Source organism: Protopterus annectens, chromosome 10.part0, assembly GCF_019279795.1.
Source record: "Protopterus annectens isolate FY-2018-M chromosome 10.part0, PAN1.0, whole genome shotgun sequence".
NCBI classification, from domain to species: domain Eukaryota; kingdom Metazoa; phylum Chordata; order Ceratodontiformes; family Protopteridae; genus Protopterus; species Protopterus annectens.
Genome location: NC_056744.1, coordinates 1,614,000,395 through 1,614,025,331, shown reverse-complemented (window position 1 = coordinate 1,614,025,331; position 24,937 = coordinate 1,614,000,395). Strand labels below are relative to the sequence as shown.

General features: G+C 37.2%; 1 protein-coding gene across 1 annotated transcript in view; it reads left to right on the top strand.

The window, feature by feature from the left end:
* LOC122814353 (protein mab-21-like 3) overlaps positions 1-24,426 on the top strand; it is a 129,271-nt gene extending 104,845 nt beyond the window's left edge. Inside the window, exons 4-5 of the mRNA XM_044086938.1 lie at positions 18,589-18,739; positions 23,983-24,426. Coding sequence (XP_043942873.1) covers positions 18,589-18,739; positions 23,983-24,231 — 400 coding nt within the window. The 3' untranslated portion in view covers positions 24,232-24,426. The remainder of the gene's footprint in view (positions 1-18,588; positions 18,740-23,982) is intronic.
* Positions 24,427-24,937: the final 511 nt, after the last annotated feature.

Here is a 24,937-nt window from a genome sequence, read left to right as displayed (position 1 = left end):
ACTAACTTTACCAAAGAAACATTCCTTGAAACTTCACAAATCCCCAAGTCCCTTATATCCCTAAAGATCATCAGGGAACATGTCTTAACTGTGTTCTCAATACTAAAAATACCTCTTTCATGGATCTAGACAGTTTACCTGGATGTCTAACATGACCTCAAGGAACACCTCCTGAACTTCTTTAACGTCTATTTATTTAATTTATTTATTTTGTTTTGTTTATCAGGGTAGCCCACTGATCACTATAGTCCATTTACAGGCACAGCGTGGGTGAATAGATTCACAAAAAAAGAAAACAGAGTAAATTCACAAGCACAGAATAATCACAGAAAGTAGATAATCCCATAGACAACTGATATAATATGCAAATAATATTAGCAGAGTAGAAAATCAAATTTGGATTAAATTTAGTAGGAAATATGAGAGGGAAGCAGTAGCTGAAAACAAAGGATCAAAGTGGAAGTGATGCAGGTGAGGAGGGAGATAAGTTATTTGGCCAGTGGAAGTGTACTTGCAGTCATATTTTTATGAAGGTGTCCTTTGAGTTGAGCTCTGAAGGTAGGGAAAGAAGAGACCTCTTTAAGGTGAAGGGAGAGTAGTTTTCCATATGTCTGGCATTGTGTTTTGAATTACACAGAGGTTATAGATATGTAGAAAATGTATGGCAAGTCTTTGCAAAATTATATGAATCATGGGAGTAGGTTGTCTGCACCATGGGGTGCATCCAGGGGTGTATTTTCTAGAAGGGAAACAAGTTATTTGTGTGCAATTTTCTTAAAATAGAAGAGGGGGACAAAAGGAGGGGGCTAGATAAGTTTGGAGGAGAGGTAGTAGATGCAGTATTAGGAAGGTGGCTGAATTCTTTGAGAAAGTCAGAGACTGAGAGTTAGCCTTCAGAGCTCTGGCTGGTGATGGGAGAGGAGGTGGGATCAGTGTATTCACAGCCTGAAAGATTTACTTCCTACCAAAAATGTCTGGGTTTACTTAAAAGAGCAAGTTGGTTTTGTACCTGCATATGGTTTGCTTAGCTAGGTTACTTAGGGAGGTAAAGCAAGTACAGTTTTCCGGTGAGTCACAGCTGTTGTAGCCAAGATGGGGTTCTATATGTTGGTAATGGGAGACCAGTCGAAAGTTGTTAGGTGTTTTTTGAGGTTGTGCATATTGATGGTGAATCTAGGTCTGAAGGTAACAAGTCTGTGGGCTAGTTTTGTTGACTGGTGGATAATTTTAAAGATTACTGAGCAGTGGTGACTGAATGAGGATAGAAGAACAAAGATGTTGGAGATGATTGTAGGGTTGTTAGTGATTAGCAGATCCAGGAGGGAGTGGTTGTTAGTTTGGAGATTTGTACAAGTAGAATCATTGACTAACTGTATAAGATTGATATTGGCTAGGAATTCAGCAATGGCATTGCTCAGGGGACATAGAGTAAGTTAAAATCACTTGGAATAACAATATTTTTATAGTTTTAGACAGCTGAGGTGATAGTAAAAATAAGGGATTTAAATTTGTTAAGAGAGGTTGGAGGAGAAAGGTAGGCAGCTGCTATAAGACTGTGACTGATCTTCAAGGAAAGAAGTTTTAGAAGGATCCAGTTGGGTTCAGTATCTGAAGAGGCATTTGCTTGTCTAATGATAGTCGTTTTAAGGTTATTTTTATAAAGAATGACAGTGCCCCACCTTGTCTACTGCCAGGTCTTGTGTCTTAGAGGTATTTGTAGGAGGGAAGTAGATGCTGAAAATTAGGATTGTTTTGTCTGAGACATGTTTCAGTGACAGCTGTGATGTCGGGTGAGGGAGTCGTAAGGAAGGTGTTTAATCAAGTTTATTAGAGATGCCTCAGTCATTGATTAATGCACAGGAGAGTGTGTCAGTGTCAGGAAGGTTATAGGTGTTATGTGGTGGGAGGGACCTGGATTGGATTCAATGTTAAGCCTGAGTATGAGCAGGATGGGGTGAATTTATAGTGGTGTTAAGGAAGTTTGAGGTGGGATTGCTGGGGTCTGGCAGATTTGGAGGAGATGAGGTAAAGGGATGGTGATGCTGAAGTAGACTGAGAGTGGTAGATGGTGAATGGAGGGTATAAATGGGTGGGGTAGGTCTTGGGGTACAACTGAGTGATTATGGGGCTTTACAGTATGCTAGGCTAGATTAGGTTGATAGATGGGAGAAAAGGTGGGGTTAATGATGGTGTAATGCTGTGTAATGTAGTGTAGTGTGATGCAGTGTGGTGGTATGTGGTGTAGCATAGTATTGTCTTGTGTGGTGTAGTGTAGTATATTGTTATGTAGTGCAGTGCTGTGTAATGTAGTGTTGAGTAGTGTAGTGTAGTGTTCAGTAGTGTAGTATAGTGTAGTCTAGTGTTGTGTAGTGCAGTGCTGTGTAATGTAGTGTTGTGTAGTGTAGTATGCTGTAGTGCGTTAAAATAAGTAGGAGTATGATGGTGAGGAGGAGAAGCATTGTGACATGTAGGGTAGAAAAGGGGTTCTGAATGTATGTAAGTGGTGAGAGTCTGTGAGGATGGGAGAGGAGCAGAAAGTGTATATGGGAAGGTGAAGGGGTTGAGAATAATGAATGTTTCTTGCTGGATTTATTTAAGTGTAGATGGTGATGAAGCTGTATGAAGGTTTAGGGTGGAAAAATATCACAATGAGGTGGTTAAGAGAGTCGTAGGTAGGATGTAGGTTTGGTGAAGTTATGTGACCCTTTAATGGGTGGACAGAAGTGGGAGGAAGGAGGGTTCAGACAGTGATGTATAAAGTGAAGAGCATGGGTGAGTGCCTTGGGAATTAGGAGTGGGAGAGGAACGAAGCAGGACACCCCCCCCCCTGCTGGAATCAATCAATGAAGGTGTGCAAGGTAAATGCAGGAGCTATGGAGGCCATGTAGACCATGCACAGCCGTGTTCAGACAAAAAATAAATAAATAAATCAATAACGGGAGGTGGAAAAGGGGGTGAGAAAAAATAGCCAAAACTAAGCCCCCTTAATTGCTAAAGCTATGGGTGTACACCTTCAAGATCAGATACAAGTGCACATGGTGAGCTTCAGAGTAAACAAGCTAATGAGACTGAGGCCCCCTGCAGGTACTTGGAGTAAATGCAACCTGTTTCCCTGGGTAAGGAGGATGAGTTATCAAACTGGTCTCTGCCAAGAGGGAGAAGAAGGAAGTTTTGAGCCTTTACAGCCTTATTTTTAAAACATGTAACAGTGTGTCAGTAACATATTTGAACAGGAGAAGATGTGCCTTGGCAGACTTGCCCAGGAGCAGTCAGAAATGACTTCTACTTTCAGTGAAAAAAAATGGGGGGGGGGTGTTGAGGACCAACCTGGAATTCCCTTTGTGCAGTCAGCGGATAATGCCAGAGCAAGTGCCTGCAGGAAAGTTAGGGATGTGACTTAGTGAGAGAAAGTGTTATGAATCAGCATTATGCATGTATTAGTTTAGGAAGGGAGAAAGACTTAGAATGTAGTGAAGAGAAGAGAAGAGAAGAGAAGAGATGAGAAGAGAAGAGAAGACAAGAGAAGAAGAGAAGAGATGAGGAGAGAAGAGAAGAGAAGAGAAGAGAAGAGAAGAGAAGAGAGGAGACGAGAGGAGAGGAGACGAGAGGAGAGAAGAGAAGAGAAGAGAAGAGAAGAGAAGAGAAGAGAAGAGAAGAGAAGAGAAGAGAAAAGTAGTCCAACCATATTATAGAAGGTACAAAGGTCAGTACATTCCTGTCAGAGAAAACAAAACTTTACATTCAGAGAAAGTTCAACATTAGATGCAACATTTGAAATATTTGTCATTATTAATGGTGACAAGATGTTCTCTGTGCATCCTATTTAACAGATAAACAGTAACAGAGACAATGTAGCCTTTAAAAATTCTAGAACTATCATTACCTCATTAAACACAAGAAACAGCCAGTTAAAAACTGCATTAGTGAAAAACAAAATGGATGCTACAGCTGCATTCATTACTAACTGGTTAACCCCCTAAAATACTATAAAACATAAAGTGACCTAACAATCCGGTAAAATTCACAGAAATAAACAAGTGTGCATAAATTCGTTGAATACAGCGAAAAATACAGAGAGAACTGCTCATAAGACAACACATCAGTCACATTTATGTGGTGTGTGCTTAGCCATAGGTTATAGGTTCATAGGTTCATAGGTGTGTACTAGGCTAATGGCCCTGGACCCTTTACAAGCCTAGCCCATAGGATTACCCTGGCATCGTGCCACCCAACCTTAGTTCCTAGTGTCTCTGTCGAGTAGAGCCACTGGAGTGATCACCAGGGTTATGTTCCTGAAATATAGAAAAAGGTCCCTTCATAAGGGTGGTGGGCCCTACCACAGACTCGGGAACTACAGGCCCATCAGCCTAACCAACTTAATTTCCTAAGCCATAGAATGCATGATATCTGACTTCATTATGTACAGTATTAAAAATCCCAAACGCCTATAGACCTTCAACAGTTTTCATTTGTCAAGGCGAAGTTGTGTCTACTTAATTTAATTAAGTTCTTCAAGAAGGGTACAGAGTCAGTGGATAGTGTTCACTCAGACCCCACGGTGTATCTGCATCTGGCCAAGGCATTCAACACCATCCTTTATGTTGGTATTGTAAATAAACTAAGAGATCTCAGTATAGACCAGTATATGGTAAAGTGGATAAAAAACTATTTAAAAGATAAAAGTAACATAGTCAAGGTGGCAGATGCAACCATAGATATTTAAAAGTTAATTAACAGTGTATCGCAGGGCTCAGTGATGAAACCCCTCCTTTTTGACATATATGTCCCTGCTCACTAATCTGTAGTGGTTAACGAAGTTTGCCAGTGACTAAAAGCTGAGTGTGATTGTCTGATCTTCCTGGATATGGAATCCTCACATTTAGAGCTCATCCTTAACAAACCAATGCTGTACTGAAAAAGAGCTTAAATTAGAGGCAACAAAGAGCAATATTGTCATATTTGTTAAGTAACTCTCATAATGCGGTATAACCAATGCCATTCTTCAAACAAACTTAGATGTCAGGGATCTTGGCATCTTGGTTGAATTACTCCCATTTCTTTGACCACCATGTAGCTTCAGTGGTTTGGAAGTCTTATCTATTTTAGTACATAAGGGCATCTCATTCAAGTCATAAGAAGTTATTATTCCTTTGTATTCTGCTGATTGGACCGACCACAAAGTGAAATGTTCCAAAGGGCACTATTGTTTTCTAGTGGTCTAAAGACATGAAGCCTTGGCCCGGTACTTAGTGTGCTATAGACGTCTACATACAGATCTATGTCTCACATTCCTTGCCATCTGCACTTATATACTATAGACTCCCACACAGAGATCTAGGTCTCACATTGCTTGTCCCTATATTTAGTATGCTAAAGACTCCTACACAGAGATCTATGTCTCACATTCCTTGTCCCTATATTTAATATGCTATACATGCCTACACAGAGATTCATGTCTCGCATTCCTTGCCATCTATACTTAGTGTACTATAGACTCCCACACAGAGATCTATGTCTCTCATTTCTTGCCATCTATACTTAGTATGCTATAGATTCCCACACAGAGATCTATGTCTCGCATTCCTTGTCCCTGTACTTAGTATGTTACAGTCTCCTACATAGAGATCTATGTCTCGCATTCCCTGCCATCTATACTTAGTATGCTATAGACTCCCACACAGAGATCTATGTCTCACATTCCTTGTCATCTACACTTAGTATGTTATAGACTCCTACACAGCGATCCATGTCTCACATTCCATGCCATTAAGGACCCAGCCGTCCTTGATCTTGTTCATCATTTCAGACCATCCTACAGCCTTCTTGTGTATTTGTGTGTGTGTGTGCGTGTGTGTGTGTGTGTGTGTGTGTGTGTGTGTGTGTGTGTGTGTGTGTGTGTGTGTGTGTGTGTGTGTGTGTGTGTGTGTTTGTGATGCTTCCAGCAACTGCTAATGAAAGAAACCATCACTTACATAGATTCACCAAGCCCATGTCCTTTGTCCTGACCATTTTGGTGTAGCACGTATTTATTGGAATGGTGGTACTTACAGTAGTGGACCAGAAGCCACTTCTCCCTCCTCCCAGGAATGGGTCAGTTGGCATCAGCAAATCACTCCGATCACCCCCCGCCCAGCTACTCCAGCACAAGAGTGACTAATCAAGCTTGGTTGTCTGTGCTGTATTGTGTGCTTTTTCCCTCTATGCCACAGATCCTGAGTTAGGAAGAATGATTTACTTCTAAATTAATTTGATTTTTAGTCTTAAGTTAAGGATGGAAGTATCATGATGTTTGTCAATTATAAAGTGTATAATGGTGAGATGAGAGTAGAAAATGCAAAAGAAGAACAATGTTTGCTCTTAAATTTCATCATATAACATATCATAGGCATTCATCCCATAAAGCACCACTCCTCTGCTAGCTTCTGGTTGTCATGACAATAGATAAGGCCTGTTTTTATTTCTACTGAAGTCCCTAGCATCATAGCAACTGAGTGCAGTAGGAGCAGCATGGCTGTATGTGCACTATGAGATGGTATCTTGTGGATGATGCCTGTTAGGCATGTCTTAATGGCTGTACCTGTACATTCACAAACACAATATAATGAACTATATAGAGAAGAGGGTCTGATACTTTACATGAGCTTCAAATCTACAGGACTCCATCCTTGGATTCTGGACTCATGAGCTTTTTTGTTTGCATTTAGGAAATGCAGCAACCCAGGTGACAACCTCTTTGGCTGGCTGTGTTGCTGTTAATGACAGTGTTTGGGAAATTTTCAAGTCATAATTTCCTTTTCCCTCTTTGAACAAACAATGCATCAACAGCTCTAAACCTTCTTTATATTTTGTCCTATCTTTCCTCCACAGAGCTATCAAATGAGTCCAGTACCTTTTCTCCTCTCTTGGGTCTACCTATCCATTTTTAACTCCCCTGGATTTTGGATTGGGTTGGGACCAGTGAAAGACTCGGGCATCCTGTGACAGAGTCATACTACTTCTGGGTGAGGTCTTATTTTTTAATCCTTACCCCACTGTGTGTGGCCAGCAATGTTCCAAGGATTCTCCACTCACCCTTGGCAGCATTTATTAGTCATTCCCCTGTCTCCAACAGGGAAATCAAAATACTTTGTTTGACCTGGATGTCTGCTTCTCCCATCCAGCTCTCCCAGGACAGGCGTACCTGTCCTTCCCTGCCAGTTTCAGATACCAAGCTACTTATAAAACCCAAGTTGCATGGGCCATAGTCAGGGCTCTGTTTCTCTAAGCCATGGCGCTGGCCTAGCAACAGAAATGAATCCAGCACTAGGCAACCTATATAACTGCCTAGGGCCTGGTACTGGAAGGGGGTCAGACCTGGCTTTAATTAATAAAAAATGCTCCACTTTAACAGCAAATAAGAATGAATAGTCCAGTTCACTCACCATCAGGAAATAAATACTCTCTGCTATAACAAAGAATAAGAATGAATGCTCCAGTTCAGTCCTCAAGAAGTAAATCCTCTAATTTAGGAAATCACCAGGACATTCAACCCAGAGTAGCATCAGGAATGCACAAGACAGACTCAGACAATAGGTGCAGGACATATGATTAACAGACAGATGGATGATTACAGACAGCAGATAGTAGTGAAGATTTTCCAAAAACAAGTGCAGAGACACAACTTGGAAGATTAGTGGAAAGACATAATTTCTGAAAATGAATGCAGGTAGAATTAGAATGGAGAGAAACACTTTCTCAAGCAGGTGAGTAGAATGTGTGTCTGTGAAATGCTCCATTTAGGGGCACTGTCTAGTTAAATGACTTGGCTCAGAGTCAAACCTGACCCTTAATCATTGTGGGGGGGAAGAGCCTTAATCCCCCACATCAACTTCCAGGTCTCTTTTAATATTTTTTTTTTCTTTTTCTTTTTTTTTAATTACTGAGGATTGCAGTCTGTCAATGTCAGTCATAGAGTTTCATACATAGCTGTCAAATAATCAGGGGCAAATTTCAAACGAATCAGGGACATATCCAGAAATAATCAGAGATACTTAAAATATGAGTACTATTAACTTGAGACTGACAGAATAAGAGAACGTGAATTAATATGCATTTTCTGAAGTAAAAGAAGTATATAATTCTAATTATTGTCATTATTTATTAAGTGTAATTCATCGCCTTTTATCCAAAAGACACCAGTTTTAGGAGAGATTAAGAGGGACTGAGTTAAGATTTGAGTCAAAATCATGGATGTCTCTGAAAAAAATCAAGGACAGTTGAGAAGTATGGCTTCACAGTTTTGTTGTTGATAGTCAGTGTTAGTGGTGCAACAAGTAGTACACTTGTCTTTTTTATTGTAGGAGGTTGTGGGTTCTCGTCCCAGACCAAGTATGTTGATTGCTGACATTGCAATGCAACATAAGGGATGTGGCACCCCTGAATATGTTATCCTTTGGACAAGATGTTAAACTGGGTCCCATTTGCATGGAATGGTGGTAGCTCAGGGTGGTGTAAAAGATCCCATGGCCAAGTATGTTGATTGCTAACATTGCAATGCAACATAAGGGATGTTGCACTTCTGAGTGTGTAATCTTTTGGATGAGATGTTAAACTGGGTCCCAACTGCATGAATTGGTCATAGCTCAAGTTGGTGTAAAAGATCTCATGGCATCTACCAAAAAGAGTAAGGGTCCTTTATTTATATACAAAAATAACTCTTATTTATAAAATATTTACATATTTACATATGCACAAATATAATCTTTTTACACATATTCATAATTTCTTAAACAATCATGCTAAATTTTCAGCCTTATTAAACCATCACTCCTTTATCCATAACCACCATCTGATTTTACTTAATATTGTTGCTAAAATCCATTTACCATTAAACATAATTTCATTTATTCTTTCATTCTGTATAACCCATATAACATAAATAAATTTGTATCGATTCTTTTAACATCTTCTTTACTTCTATTCTTGTAATATCCATATTTAATCATATCCATATTTATTTTATCCACTTGTTTAATATCTTCAAAAAATCTTCTTTGTATAGTTTACCCCATAATTTTTTTACTCTTTTACATTTCAAAAACACACATTCCATAGTTTCTTCTTCTTGATCATGTAAACATATTCTATTACTTTTCCTTTTATATGGCATATTTCCTTTTACTGCCAATTATCTATTACCAGTCTCCACAAATTCTTGATATTCTACTTTTTGATTACACCATTTGTTTCTTATTTTTATAGATTTATTTTTTTCATCCATTAGATTTTTCCATGGTTTTGCATAGTAATGTTTTATCATTACATTCTTATACCATACTTTTCTATCTTTTTCTATGCCATCAGGTTTTATTTTCCTCAAAAATATTTTTCTTGATAACATTTTATTTCATTTATACACTCTTTTTTTCTCTTTCCCTCTTTTTTTACCATACCCCATACTTTATCATACTTATTTATATAGTTTTAATACTAATCTCTCATCTTTGTCATTTATCCACTATAGCACTTTGTACAAATTTAATGAAGCAGCATATACCACTGAGTTACTTAACCCTAAACCTCTGTCTTCTTTATTTACATACAAAACTTCTCTTTTTAATGGGTTTAATCTAGAACTACATATAAATGAAAAAAAAATATCTGTAGTAATTCCTTTACAAATACTGTTGGCAGAATAAATAAACTTATGTTATTTTTCCCATCAGTACTGAGTTTATCAAATAAGCCCACTTCTGAATGATAATGTATATGTTCTCCAGAAAAGACATGTTTGATTTATTTATTCTATTGTTTTTCCCATTCAATTCTACTTACATCTCTATTCCCAAATTTTATATCTAACACAGGAATTTCATTCATTATAAAATATATACCCCAGTCTTTACTATACCTCTAAACCTTTACTCTTAACCCTTCAGGTGTTATATACCCTGCCTCCTTCATTTTGTAACTTATTTTACATGCTATCACATTCATAACTAATGCAAAGTGTATACCACTTATTAGACATTTGTTATTATTTTATTATATTATTTTATTTTACATTTGATGACCGGGCTAGTCTAACTGGATACATGTCCATTTTCAGTAGAGGCCCGGGGAGATAAGCTCCAAGATAGAACAATGAAATTAACAAGATAACAAATAAGGTAACATTAAACAAAAAAATCATATTATATCCCTATCTTATACCACTTTTCATATGTACCTCTTGGCTTAACCAGCCATTTACAAATATTTTTACTTTATTACTACTACTATATGCTGACATACATAATTTCCTAACTTTCTCACTTATATTATATTCTTTCATTATTACCCATAAGATTTCATGTCCAATTGTGTCAAATACCTTATTAAGACTTCCTATCATGATTTTCACTTCTTATTTTCAGTTTATAATATCATCCACAATTTCTCTAACTACCATTAATACTTCTTGACAACCCTTCCCCTTTATACTATATATGCTGTCTTCCATATTTCCCATTTAATTTTAAATCTTGTTTGTATTATTTTCATGAAGATCTTATAATTTTATTATTCAATACTATTGGTCTCCATTTTTTCAGTTCTTTTCTATCTTCCATATGAATGTAAGTATTTCACTACATAATTCTTTTACATAAAAACCTTAATTTATCCATTCATTCAAAATCTTATATATATATATATATATATATATATATATATATATATATATATATATATATATATATATATATATATATATATACACATACATACATACATTTTTTTTTGCCAATCCCTTACATTTTATACATTTCATACCCTATTCCATCTGAGCCTGCAGCCAAATCTATATTTACTACTCTATTTAGCTCATTTAAAGAAATCTCCTTTTCCAACGCTTTAGTTTCTTTTTCTATTATTTTTTTTACTTTCCATGTTTTTTTCACTGCCTTCTTTTTTCTTTAAACATTTCTTGTACATATTGTACTACATTATTCATAATATTTTCCTGAGTTCTTTTTATTTCTCCTTTTACATTTTTATTTCTATCATTGCATTACCAGCTTCCGTTACTAATCTCCTTAAGTAACTTGATGCGCCTTCTATTTTTCCTTGTAAAATATCTTTGCTCATATAACAGTTCTTGTACTTTTTCTTAATTTATTTCATAATTATTTTTCTTTATCAAAGTACTTTCTATCATTACGTTCTAAATTTTCCAATACATTGCTATATGTTCTTTTATATTTTTCTTTTTCTACTTTTCTTACATCATATTGCCACTGTAAAAAAAAACATTTTTATGTTTTTTTAAATATCACCCTCCATTCAAATCAGTTTTTTATAAAATGTTCTCATAGTACTATGATCTTTCCTTAAATGTATTACTAGTCTCTTTCCTTATTCATTCCATGCTTTCTCATTTATTCTTTTTATTCTGTTGCCTATTTTTATATATTTCTTTTCCTTTATCTCTAGCCATATTGCAAGATGATCAGAAAATCATGTTTCAAGTACCTCCCCTTCTCCTATTACTAAACCTTCTGATATTATAAAATAATCTATTTCAGTTCTATACATACCCCTTTTGTAAGTCCATGATTTTTCCCGAAGTTCTAACTTACCACATCTTATAACTTCTTAACAGTTATCTTATATCATTTCTTTTCTTTTTACACTTGCCTCTTAAATCACAATTAAAGTATCTTGTTATTATAATATTCATATTTATCACTACATAGTCTAACATCTGATGAAATAAGATGTCCCCTTCTTTACAGTTAGTATAAGCATACAATGTTATAAAGCATGCAGTGTTGTAATTCCTTAGACCTGTTTTTTACATTTTAAATCTACAATGGTTAATCTTCCCATTTTTGCTAAAGTTGCATCTAATATCTTTAATGTATTTCTACAGAATACAGCTATTCAATAAAATCTCCTATTCCCCACATTCCAGATTATCTTTCCTCTCCCTAGTATCTCTATTTGTAATCTTACTTTATTTGTTAAAAAGCTTGTGACTTCTAATATGATTACATCCACATCACATGTATTACACCACTCCAAAATCCCTAGTCTTCTTAGTAAATTCTTCATACTGTTCACATTTACAGAAAGCCCATATTTGGATAGCTTTCTTAATAGGCCAGTCTAAGCTTAACTAATTTTCTTCACAAAGGTGAGAATTAAACACTGGACCTTGTGCATGCCAAACACCTTAACCATTATACCAAGCTTCAATTTTTAGCTGTATACATTCTTTTTCATCCGTTTCCTTTCTTTTTTTTTCTTTTGTACTTATCCCTTTAAATTTTCTTTTTCTGTTGTTTACCCATGTACCAATAGAATTCTTTTTCCCCTTTTACCACCTGCCAGTTTATGTCTTCTTCGTCACTTATTTCAGAACATTCTTCTATGGCCTCTTTATTACTTTTTCCCATCCAGTTTTCTTCTATTTCTACTTCTTCTAAAATTTCTTCTCTCTGTTCATTTTCTTCAGTTTCTTTTTCCTTACTGTTATTTTCATTTTTGCAATCCATCCATAAATGTCCAATTTTGTTACATTTATAACATTTCAATTCACATTTTTTGCATCATGTCCCATTTCCCCACAAATATAGCATTTTCTTTTGTCACAGTTACTTATCAAATGTCCTTTTTTCCATAAAAATAATTAAAAAAAAAACATGTTTTGGGTTGTCCCCAGTATTTTACAACACCCCTTTCTCCTCCACATTTATCATGCTTGGTATATGTATATATGTTTTTCTCTTTCTATTTTAACACAGTATTACAATCCCACCCACCCACCAGTACATAAACCCCTTTTGTCATAAAATTTTGCAATGTCCAATACTTCTTTACATATAACTTTCAAATATCCTTTCAAAATCTCTTTTTCTACCTCTGTTCTAAATTGTATATGAATCTTCATTTTTGCTTCCCTGTTAAATGTTTTACCTCATAAAGATTCCATGAGTAACAGTCTTTCTTTTTTTCATTTTCTCCAAGAAAATTTTCCATTGAAAACATAGTCTTGTATATAATTTCACAAAATGTGTCTTTGTTAATAAGGAATACATGCTCTTATCTCATGTGCTTTAATACCCAAAAGAGCGTTTCAATTGGCCCAAACTTCATATCTGTCCATTTCTTTGTCTTATTTGCTTTGAATCCTTACCACATACCTCTGTTTTTCATTTCCTTCTGCCTTCTTTTCTGCTACTCTACGTTTGCCTTTTTTTTTTACTTTCTCTATCTTTTCCATTTCACCACTATTCTTCAGGATTGTCTCTGCATCTTCCTTTCCTATTTTCTCCATAATGTCCAGGCAGGAAACATCTTCTTCATTTTCTGGCTCACTCAGCACCACCATTTCTTTAAGTAAATCATCTAGCAACCCTCCTGCCTAGAGGGTTGTAATTATACATCCATCATTTGCTGAGTGATATCCATCAAACAGATTTCTTTGAAACATTTCTGCAGAATCCTCCATACATTCTCCAGTCTCGATATTTGGTTTCTCCTTCATCTCTTTCACTACTACATCATCTCCTTCACTCTCTCCATCTGCCTCCCTGTTTCTCTGGGGCACCTCCACACCTGGAATGGAAACAGGAAGTGCTCCTCCAAAATGTGTCCCACTCACAACAATGATGAGTAGGGGAAGTTCCCTGATTACTAGTCCAGATTTCCCCTAATAGTGTAAATACCACCTTGGAACTTCCATGAGGAGAGGCCAATAGCCTATGGTGACTAACCTGAATAACAAGGGATAAATAAATAAAATGCACAATGATACAAAACTTGTTATTCTGTCAACTTTTAGGTGATTTATACTAGTCTGATATTATCTGTCCCTAGTTTTACAGAACATCTCTGATTTTGTTTCATATTTATGCCCTGTATCTTGTGTAATTAACTTAATTAGGCAGTACTTTGAGGCAAATGGAAATTTGGGCTAGGCTCCTCAATAGTCTCCTGGATTTCAAACCTAATAGCTACCTATGAATCAGAGCACGTATGGTGTAAAAAAAGGAAACTGATTGTAGTAAATAGGAGCATCATTATGAGCCATGATCTTTAGTCTCCCTTGTTTTGTTGACATTGTTTATTACTTAGCTTTGAATGAACTGGTCTGCTTGAAGTTTATGAGTTTAGAGTTAATATTTTAAGTATGAAAACAGTTTTAATTTAGCCTTTGTAGGTACACAGGTGTGAAATGCACAGTGTTTGGGTCACAACAGTTTGTCTAGTACTTATTGCAGATGAGTAATGCTATGAAATGGTGAAGTGCTGCTTCTTATAGTACAGGGTTTGAGTCCCTCATTCGCCTGTGTGACTCTGAAGAAGTTACTTTATTGGCTGCTGCTGAAAGGGGACATTCCAGATGGCTGTCCTAGGGTGCTAGCAAATGCATTGCACATTTGTTGTCTGAATTCTTGCATTCTTCACTTAACTGCTAATTTTTGCTTCACAATATTCTACATGATTATGAATCCCAGCACATCTCTTGTAGTTTAATTGGTTGCCAGATTCATTTTCACTAAATGTGGTTTTCAAGGGGAAAAGAAGTTTAATGTTTTTCATGCTAAGTCTGTTTTCAGCATGAGAGTGGTTTGTTTTGTTCATAGGTTCATAGGAGGTTACTAGACTATTGGCCCCAGGGCTTTTATAAGCCTCACCATGTTATACCCTTGTTCCCTTACAGACCAAGTTGTAAGGTCTATATTTGCAGAGTGAATCTATGATGAGCACCAACTGCCCCTGTCCAATAGGAACATAGGTGACACCCCCGGGGGAAATTTCCAGTCTCCCATCCAGTTGTCCATGTCACACTTAAATAGGGTCATTGTGGAGCTCTTTTTTACATGAATTGGGAGTTTGTTTCAGAGCAGTGGCAATCTCTGTCTCTCCAGTACATCCTGTTAATGTTGTAGACTAGGTTAACGTCCCTAGAGCAGGTAAATCTTGTCCCATTTGACTTGTGGATGTGCAACATTTCCATTAGGGCAGGGAATGACACTGCTGTGTAGGCCAGGCACAAGTTGCCTCTAAGCAGTCTATATGATACAGAGTACAGTGACAGGGCTAAAGGCCCTGAATTTTCTTGGTGAGAAACCTCTGGAGTCTCTCCAGCTGCTGCAGGTGTCTGGTGAGGTACATACAGAAGGGAGCACTGTACTCTATTATTGGTCTGATGAGGGATGAGTATAGGAGAGTTATAACATCCTTAGCCCTGGATGCTATGCCCTTACTTATGAGATGTGCTACACAAAAGTCTTTCCTTACCACTGTGAACACATGATGATGAAAGTTAATGTTGTTATCAACCTGTGTTCCCAAATCTCTCACCACAGGGTATGAGCTTAGGGGGATATTGCTAATATTGTAATTAGCAGGGGCATCTCCTTTGCTTAAGAGGTTGATGACCATTTTTTTTTTTGCATTATGTATGTGGCTTTGGCACCAATCCTTTGTCTGTGTAAACCCCTTTTATAGTATGTTGAGGGGGGGGGGCTCAATTATTGTACCCAGTTTGCAGTCATCAACAAATTTGGTAAGCCTTGGACCATCTGTTTTCACCTGGACTTCTGAGAAATAAATTCCAAATAGCAGGGGTCCCAGTACAGATCCTTGTAGAACACCACAGGCAACAGGTCTGTTGGTAGAGGCAGAATCCCCTACTTTGACTGTATGCATTCTGTCGGTGAGCCAGTTGACTACCCATCTGGTGATGTATGGGTTTATCCCCAGCTAGTTGAGTTTCTCAATGATACCTGAGTGGGGGAGTGTTTCAAAGGCCTTGGCTGAGTCAAGATAAGCAGTATGTACTGTTTTGCCATCATCCAGGGCTCGGGTGACATTCTCAAAGAACTCCACCAGGTTTAATAGGCATGATCTGCTCTTAAGAAAGCCTGATTAGATCAGATCAATAGTTTGAACATCACCTACATCTTTATTGATAAGATCCATGATGATTCTCTCCATGGCTTGCAGATAAGGGTAGTTAGGCTTATGGGTCTATAGTTCCCTGGATCAGTTGATGGACCCCCCCCCCCCTTTGTGCAAGGGGATAATTGCTGTTTTTTTGCACTCTGTTGGAACAAAGCTAGTACTTAGACTGTGGTTGGAGAGAGTGTCAAGTAGGTCTGCTAGCTCCTGTTTTAGACCATTTAATAAGCAGCCTGGGATGTTATCCAGTCCCATAGAGGCTGTGTTTTTTTTGTCCTTGGAGAGTATGTTATGACTTGTTCTTTGGGGATACTAGGTAGAGGACTTAAGACAGGTATGCTTTGGGGTATGTCTGATGGGGACAGGGGGTGAAGTTTTCACCAAATCTGTCTGCAAGCAGGTTAGTGAAGTCCTCAGGTTCAGTATGAGTGGTACCATCCACTACTAATTTGGCACAAAGCTGGGCCTTCCCTTTTAGATTTTGAATGTAGCTAAAAATGCTTTATGGTTATCCTTAGCTAGAAATTCTAATTTAGCTTTGTAATTAGCTTTAGAGACCTTTACCAGATATCTTATTTGGTTGTTCAAGCTGTGGAGTGTGTTCTTCCTCTGCTGAGTCAGTTCCCTCTCATTCTTAGACATCAGTTTCTTTCTCTTGTTGTACAGCTTATTTATGCTAGATGTCCAGCAGGGTAGCTTATTTTTTTTGTAAGGACCTTGTTTTGATTCATTCAGGAACAGCCGAGTCTATACGTTTGTACAGGTGTTTATCCAGGGCATTTGTGTACACCTCTGTATAATAGTCATTGTTGACAGTGGTAGTAGGGGGTTTGAAACTATTTATGCCATCACTTAAGAGGCTATAATTTGCTTTGGAGAAATTTTTTATCCATATTGCTCCTGAGGGCGGGGACAGATACAATTGTTACTTCGAATGAGACTGATTTATGATCTGACCTTACCATGGAGGGCAACACACAAGGGGTAGTGTGGAGATCCCCCATGTTGGTGAGTACTACGTCAAGGACATTTGAGTCCCTTGTGGGGATGCAGACTATCTATTCTAGAGCATTTGTGTTAACAAAGTCCAGGAACCTTAGGGTGAGCATGTATGTGCACATATATGTTTCCCAGTCAATGGAAGGATAGTTAAAATTACCGATGACCAAGGTGTTTGGCTGTATAGTGAGTGACTTGAGTAGGTTCAGGTAGGCAGTGTGGCCCTCATAGTTCATGGTGGAGGACCTATAGCTAATAATGACATGGGGGTCTTTCCTACAGTTAGGTGGACTTGGAGTAGCTCTAGGGAGTCGTACTGTTTAGAAAAGAGCTTTCAGTATTTTTTTTCTGTAAAATTTGAAATAAAATGAAAGCCAATTTTCTATGCTAACTGTAAAAGTAAAGAAGAAAATAGTATGTGCACTGCAGGTTTGAATACTGTTTATGGTAACTGGGGAGAGACAGACACATAGTGGGATGGTGGGATGGCTGCTGGGGTCCTGATTCATTACCATGCATAGCGCTCAATTTGTCCATGATGTGGCTGTACCTAGCAGCTGAAACTTGTGTATGGTCATGGTGTATCTCACTCAGGCTGGATTCACCATTCATTTCCATCTCTGTAGGAGGAATTTGTGATAAGTTAAGCTAATATACCTGTAATACAGTAACAGAAAATCTCTGACAAGGAAATCATAATGGCAGTTTTAGTGCTTCTAAACTATGTAAGAGTTAATATGGAGCTGTCCTTTTGCTATTGTTTGCCCTTCAAATGAAAATGTACTGCTGCTACAATGAGACCTACAACCTTTACTAGGAGGCCACCATGTGCCAGTAGCAGGGACTGATGACATTTGACCGAAATGCCAAAAATAGGGATTGGCACGTGACTGAAAGTAAAAGATTGGAGTAGGAGCCATTAAAAAGGAAAAAAAACAAAAAATATATTTTTTCAGGGACCAAGCCCCACTGCACCCCTCCACCCATTGCTAATAATAAATACTAACTTTGAGATTGCATTATACAAGGGAAAGGGCCAGTTCCCTAATTCCTGCTGTTCCACAATTTCATGCTGATATTTTTAATTGTTTTTGTGTCTTCATTTCTAATTTTGATCCTTTAGTTTTGAGCATGTATTGATCACTATTTTGACATTTTTGATAAATGTCATGAGCTTCCACTAGCAGATCTCTCTTGGAGGAGCAGAACCGTCACCAGATGTTGACTCCATCACTGCTGTTTACCCTACAACAGCCGTATGTGTTCTGAAACCAAGGTTACACAGGTACCACATACAGAATTCTAACTATTGGCCATAGAATGGCTGGAGACATTTACTCAGGACATTAAAAAGAAAGTATTCGAAAGAATGGATGCTAAAACACTGCAGAAGCACTACTGCATGCATATTAGAAGTACAATTTTTTTTATGAAAATGTACAGAAAAGAGAATACTGTGAGATGTTAATTTGCTAGCTCTTGATCAGTACAATAATTTTCTTACTGTATCATCTCTCTGATACATCAAGAAAATCAAAAGTATTACAACAAAATATTTTAATATTGCTGAGAAAATGATTTATTTCAATAACACAAATAAAATTAGTTGTCTTGTCTCTCTGTCTGTCCATCTCTCTTTAACTCACTCTCTTGTCTCAGATATTCCTTTTCCCGTATTGAAAAATTCCTGCTGGAAGGTATTGATGCTGATGGTGGCTTCAGAAAAGCCAGCCTGCGTATCCTGAAAAAGATTCGTATTGATTACTGGGAATCACGTTTCAGGAAAGTGCTGGTATCCTATCATCTAAAGGTAAGATTTAGACTGGAGTATTTTCTTCCTTAACATCTTCTTCTACATATTTAATGCAGCAAGTCATATTTATGTATGCAAATTAACTACAAACAAAGATAGGGATAGTGAATGCCAAATGCAGATCATTCATATAGAGGCAAGGAATCAGCTTGTGATGTTGACATTTCGTTGTGGCCATGAGCATCAGAATTCTTTTCAGAAGCATACAAATTTAAGTATTCTGTGAAACGTTCTCCTTCAGTTAAGGGTAGGTTATTTATGAGACTGAGAATATCTTAGACAATCGCCAGGACTATGCAAAACACAGTACACAAGTAAAATGAAAGTACTTTAAGAACCAGAGCTCTTCTGTCAGCTTGGATTTATACATCCTCTTCCTTAGCTTTGTGAGAAGAAACTCTTCCTTTTCCATCTGTCTGATGCATTTCTGCTTGTCCTCTATCCACTTCCTCCACAACTTGTTAGTATTTCTGTGCAATAAATCTGGCCTTCAGCTAGCAACTGCATCCCACCTCCAATTATTTTACCATTTTTCTCTGACGGCAGACTTACATCTGTGCCAAAAGATTTGGCCTATAAGCCATATCCTACCTTTAACTAATATGGAGATGGTTTAGTGTGGATGTGAAATGATGCAGACCAGTTTCTCAGAAATGTTGCCATTTTTGGATGGATACTTGCAGCGCAGTGACTAACTGGTTAGTTTTCTGCTTCACAGCTTCAGAATGATGGGTTCAATCATGACCTCCAGTCACTGTCTGAATGGGGTCGGTATGTTCTCCCTAGTCTGCATGAGTTGTACTCTGGTTTACTCCCTCCTCTCCAAAACATACTGTTTAGTTAGTTACTCTAAAAAAAACTTCAACATGCATTGCATTTAAACTAGTTCTTATAGCCCAGGTAATGATTAAAAATGGTCTGAGGTAGACCAGATTTATTTTTATTAATTATTGCTTGTTAACCAGGTAGATTGGTTGCCCTAAACACCCATTTCAGCCACAACCTAAGCCACCAAGAAATCACAGTGTAATTTTCAACAAATGCATAGTTAAGAACATTCAACAAAAAACAAACAATATGTGCAATGTGCAAATGTTAAACATTTGAGATAAATATTTCCTGTAAACTGAAATTACAAATCAATTGTTATTTAAGCAATATATTGCTGAATGCAGATAATATACATAAAATAATCATGACAGAGAAACATAAACAAGAATATGTCACAACAAGCACACCATGGGCACCAACGGACTCACAAAACTGCAATGCTGCTCAGGTTTATAAAACACTTTAATAAATTAAGCACTTTCACCCACTAACCATGGCCTTCATCAGAATTTCCTTAAGTCAATAAGACATGCCTTATATAATAAAAAACAGCCAATGACATATCTTATAAAATCATGTCCTAATAACTGATTAGTAAAAAATATCATAAAAACATGAATTACACACTACAGCTTTGTCCTTACCCTAAGAATAAATTAATTAAAAAACAATATATAATAACCTTATGTATATTCTAATGCTTTCAACTGCAGAACAGGTTTAATGGAAATAGTGTCATTAATACCTGGTAAATTTGTAGCATTCAATAGCAGTTGCCAGCAAACTTCTTTTTCCTCTAATATAAGTTTATAATTTCCCTTCTTAGGGTTCAGTTTTAAAACTTCTAAAATTCCAAACTGAAATGTACTGGCTGCACTCACTAAAGCCAAGAACTCAGCCTCAGTGGGCCTGATAACATCCCAGGATGCTTCCTGAACAGTCTAAAATATGACTTATTAGGACGTCTGGAGTCATTATTTAACTATAGTGTTAAAACAGATTTTGTGCCACATGAATAGAGGACTGTGACGGTCATCCCTCGTCATAAGTCAGGACCCTCAATAGATCCTGGAAACTACAGACCCATTAGTCTAACTAGTCTTATTTGCAAAGCCATGGAAAAAGTTATAATGGAAATTATCAACAAGGATACAGGAGATCTCCAGACAATGGAACCATCCCAGTATGGCTTTGTCAGAGGAAGGTCATTTCTACTGAATTGGGTAGACTTCTTTGAAAAGGTCACTAAGACAATGAATGAGGGGAAAATGGTGCATACTGCCTACCTAGATCTGGCTAAAGCATTTTACACAATACACCACTCAGGCATTGTCAACAAACTTATGAAATTAGGTATAAACCCCTTTATAACACACTGGATAGCTAGCTAGCTCACTGATAGGACCCAGGAGGTTTGAATCGGTGAGGCCATCTCCACAAAGAGGCCGGTCAGCAGTGGAGTTCCCCTGAGCTCTGTGCTATGCCTACTCCTCTTAGGCATCTACGTCTTGGATATCAAAGTCAATGTCAAAGTTCTTTAACTGGCCGAGTTTGCAGATGATTGTAAACTAGGAGCAGTCACTGAATCTCCCCAAGATTAGAACACCCTAAGGAAAGGTCTGACACAAGCAAACGCTTGATGCCAAAGCTATGGCTTAAAACTCAGTACCAAGAAATGTATTATAGTACCTTTGGAAAAGTCTGGCACTCTAGGTAACAACATCATCAATAAAACACCCCTAAACGTTGATTCCCTAATCAGGAGTCTGGCAACTCATGTACATAATGACGTAGCCTTTGACCAACATGTGTCCTAGCTAGTAAAAATATCCTTCAATGGTACTCAACTTATAAGCAAGGGCATGACATCTCGGTCCAGGAAGATCACCGTGCTACTGCGCTCAGCCCTCATCAGGCCTAACATAGAGTATAATGCCTTCTTCGGTGTGTACCTGATTAGACACATGCGGCTGTTGAAATGAAAGGTTCCCAACAAAAAGAAAACACATTGCCTCAAAGCCCTGTCTCTTTATTCAGTATCATACAGACTTCTGAGAGGTGATCTTGGCCTGGCATATAAGGCATCCCTTGAGCCTGTTTTGATAAACTTTCTTCACATCCACAAAAGAAACAGTATCAGAACTACTATATTAAAACACTTAATTTTGCTTGTGACATAAATAGGACAAGTTGGAAAGATAGATACTTTACTCAGGGAATTCCCATTCTCTGGAACAGGCTCCCCATCCATATGAAACAGAGTTCCTCCCTATCCATATTTAAGTGTAACTTGGGCCAATGGATGGGTAATTGGAAGTTTACTAATGATACAATGCCTGTCTCTAGTGGACAGAAACAATCAGTAAATTACCCCCTATATAAGTCAAATTTGTGGGTCACATTTGGGTTGCATGGCCAGGCTTATCAGGGTCCTAGAGATCATTAGCCTGGTATACATCTGTGAACCCATGAACAACAAAACAAATGCAATGTGCAAATAATAATGAAGTCACTCTAAGTAATAAAAAATTAAAATAATTTAAAGAATTATTAGGAAAGGCTTTAATCTTAGGTAATATATGCAAGAGATAATTTTAGCTAGGTCTTTTATTCCACAGAAATAAAAGATCACCTTGAACACTATTCTGTCTATTTTATGTTTGTTTTGTAGATCCAGGGTACCAAAGTTTCATCATACATCCTGATGTACTCCCAGCTGGAATGCATGTGACTAGGTTGTGCACAGCTGTACAGACTTGGCCAGTGTGTTCCTCTGGAGGGTCTATATTACATAATCGAAGAGACACGTCTTCGAATATGCAATCATCGACCCCTAAACACTGAAATTCGAAAACCACAAACGGCCAAAACCGTGAATTTTTTCAGAGGGAAAAAAATTCAGTTGGCCGTTCCCAGAGTTTACCCTTTACCCCAACATAGAGTGATCTTGGAGTTGACATATTTAGTTAGAAGGGGTGGGGGGCAAAGGCCCCCACTTAAATTACATTTGAAGTGTTTGTCTTGTTTGTATGGCCCCACAATTTTTTTCCCTAGGAAAAAAATTTGTGGTTTTGGCCATTCATAGTTTTTGCATTTTGGTGTTTATGGGTCGATGATTACATAGTCAAAGATGTGTCTCTATAATATAGACCCCCTCTGGACTGTTGACTGAAAAAGCAAAGGCAGCTTTCATGGTCTACTCCTTAAGTATAATTTGTTTATCCTCACAGGCTTAGCTGCGCCCTTTTCCCTATTAGCTCTGTATTATACAATAGCATCTATTAGAAACATCCGTATATGTATTTTGCAGGGGATCTTCCCTACCTAGGCTGTCATTTACTGAACACACATATCAGGAGTGACATTTTATAGCACCCCCTGTCTTTGTGGGGGACATTCATGCAACACCTTACTCCAGTCCTTTATGCCAATTAAGAAAAAGAAAGCTATTTTCTGGTAATTAATTTTGTGTGAAAGGCATGTCCAGATCAGTGATGGCAAAGATGTATGTCCCATGTCCGTTTCAAATGGCAACCAGATTTACTGAACATTTTAATGAATTTGAAGTTAAGTAATACATGGACCTTGGAAGTCAGAGTAGCCACAATGTTTAAAATATATTACTTGGATAGTGACTTTTACAACTGTATAGTTTAATTGAACTTCAAATTTTAAATGAATGACCTTAAACAAATATGCATTAGAATATGCACTATTAAAAAATGTAAAATGCCATTGCCTCTAAACGAATCTGCTTTTTGCAAACTGTTTCAACAAATTTATGAGCATATCCTGGCATGGGAAGTCAATCATTATAATTTGACAATTTTAGGTAATTTAATTCGTTTATATTAAAACATTTAACTTTGAATAGTGGGGGGGGGGGGCATGAATTTTACAGCACGATTGGACAAAAATGAAGTGGATTGGCAATTACTCCTGGAAAAAGGTAATTTTCCAGGTTTTAAAGAGTATATCAGTATCAAAGTAGTATTAAAACTGAGAAACAGTTAAAATGAATAGTTTTCAACACACACTGTTTGTTTGCAGTGTTTTTTTTTTGGGGGGGGGGGTATCCTTATATTTTATACACGGTTTTAAACAAGTAAACAAGTATTATCCAACATGAATACATTTGGGTTGGTTCAAGAATATCATACAGTTACGTTGACAATACTATTTAAGCTGCTAAAAGAGCCTTATGGCTGTATTCTGATTAAATAATTATCATTTTAGTGGGACAAAAGCAATCAACAAAAGCTGAACTATTACTACTTCGACTGCCTTTGTTGGTAGATTGTTGCACTCCCATATAATCAAGCAAAGTCACTTGTTAATGTACTTTTCCTTATCTGAACAAGAGCACAATGTCCTGTTTTTGACTCTAAATTTTCTCTTTATTTTAACAGGTAATCTTATTTTGGGCATGCGAAAATTACCCAGACTCCGACTTCTGGTGTGATCTTAACACATCCTTCAGAAGGTTGGTAGATGACCTCATCGACTATTTATCTGAGACGAATCTTCCCCACTACTTCGTAGATGAAGTCAACATGTTCAAAACTGACAATGACAGCAAATTAAAGCTCCAAGAGTTATGTGAAGAAGTGAAGAAGCTCCGAAGAAACCCAGAACAGTATCTAAGCATAGAAGACTAATGTCCTGTCAGTTACCTTGTTATGTTGCTTGAAGCAGAACAGGTCTTGAATAAAGTAAATTTTTTCTAAGCAGAAGAGGTCTAGAATAAAGGTATTCAGGAAAGGAATTTTTACAGTGAAGAAGCAACATGAAACAAGGATCTGTTTACACACCTCTGAGATATAATAATTTATTCAGTTGAATAAAACTATGGTCTAAACTGCATGCTGAGTTGTGTGTTCTAATTACATCTTCTTCTTTCGGCTTTTCCCAGTTAGGGGTCGCCACAATGGAATTTTGTTATTATAAGTAACCATAGATTTGCAAATGTATTACTTTTCCAAAAGTATATTAGTAACTTGGTGACAAAGCGTGGATTACAGAGTTGACTATAGTGATGCAGAGTGGACAGGTTATCTCAGAACTGGTTACTACTCATCAAAACAAAGAACTGGCAAAGATAAATTAAGGCCTATGACCCAACTAATGCATGTATCATGTGCATTTATTATAACACACAGATACAAATACAATTTTATCTACATTGTTGATAGATAAAGGCATCTGCCCATACAACTTGTTCCCATGCCAAAGGCAAGTGTAATATAGATACAAAGACACTATGAGCAGACAGGTCTACTTCAAAACATTGAAACTCAAAACACTGAAAACCCAAAACAACAAAAACTCAGAACACTGAAAGTGTGCATCATAAGATTAAAAACT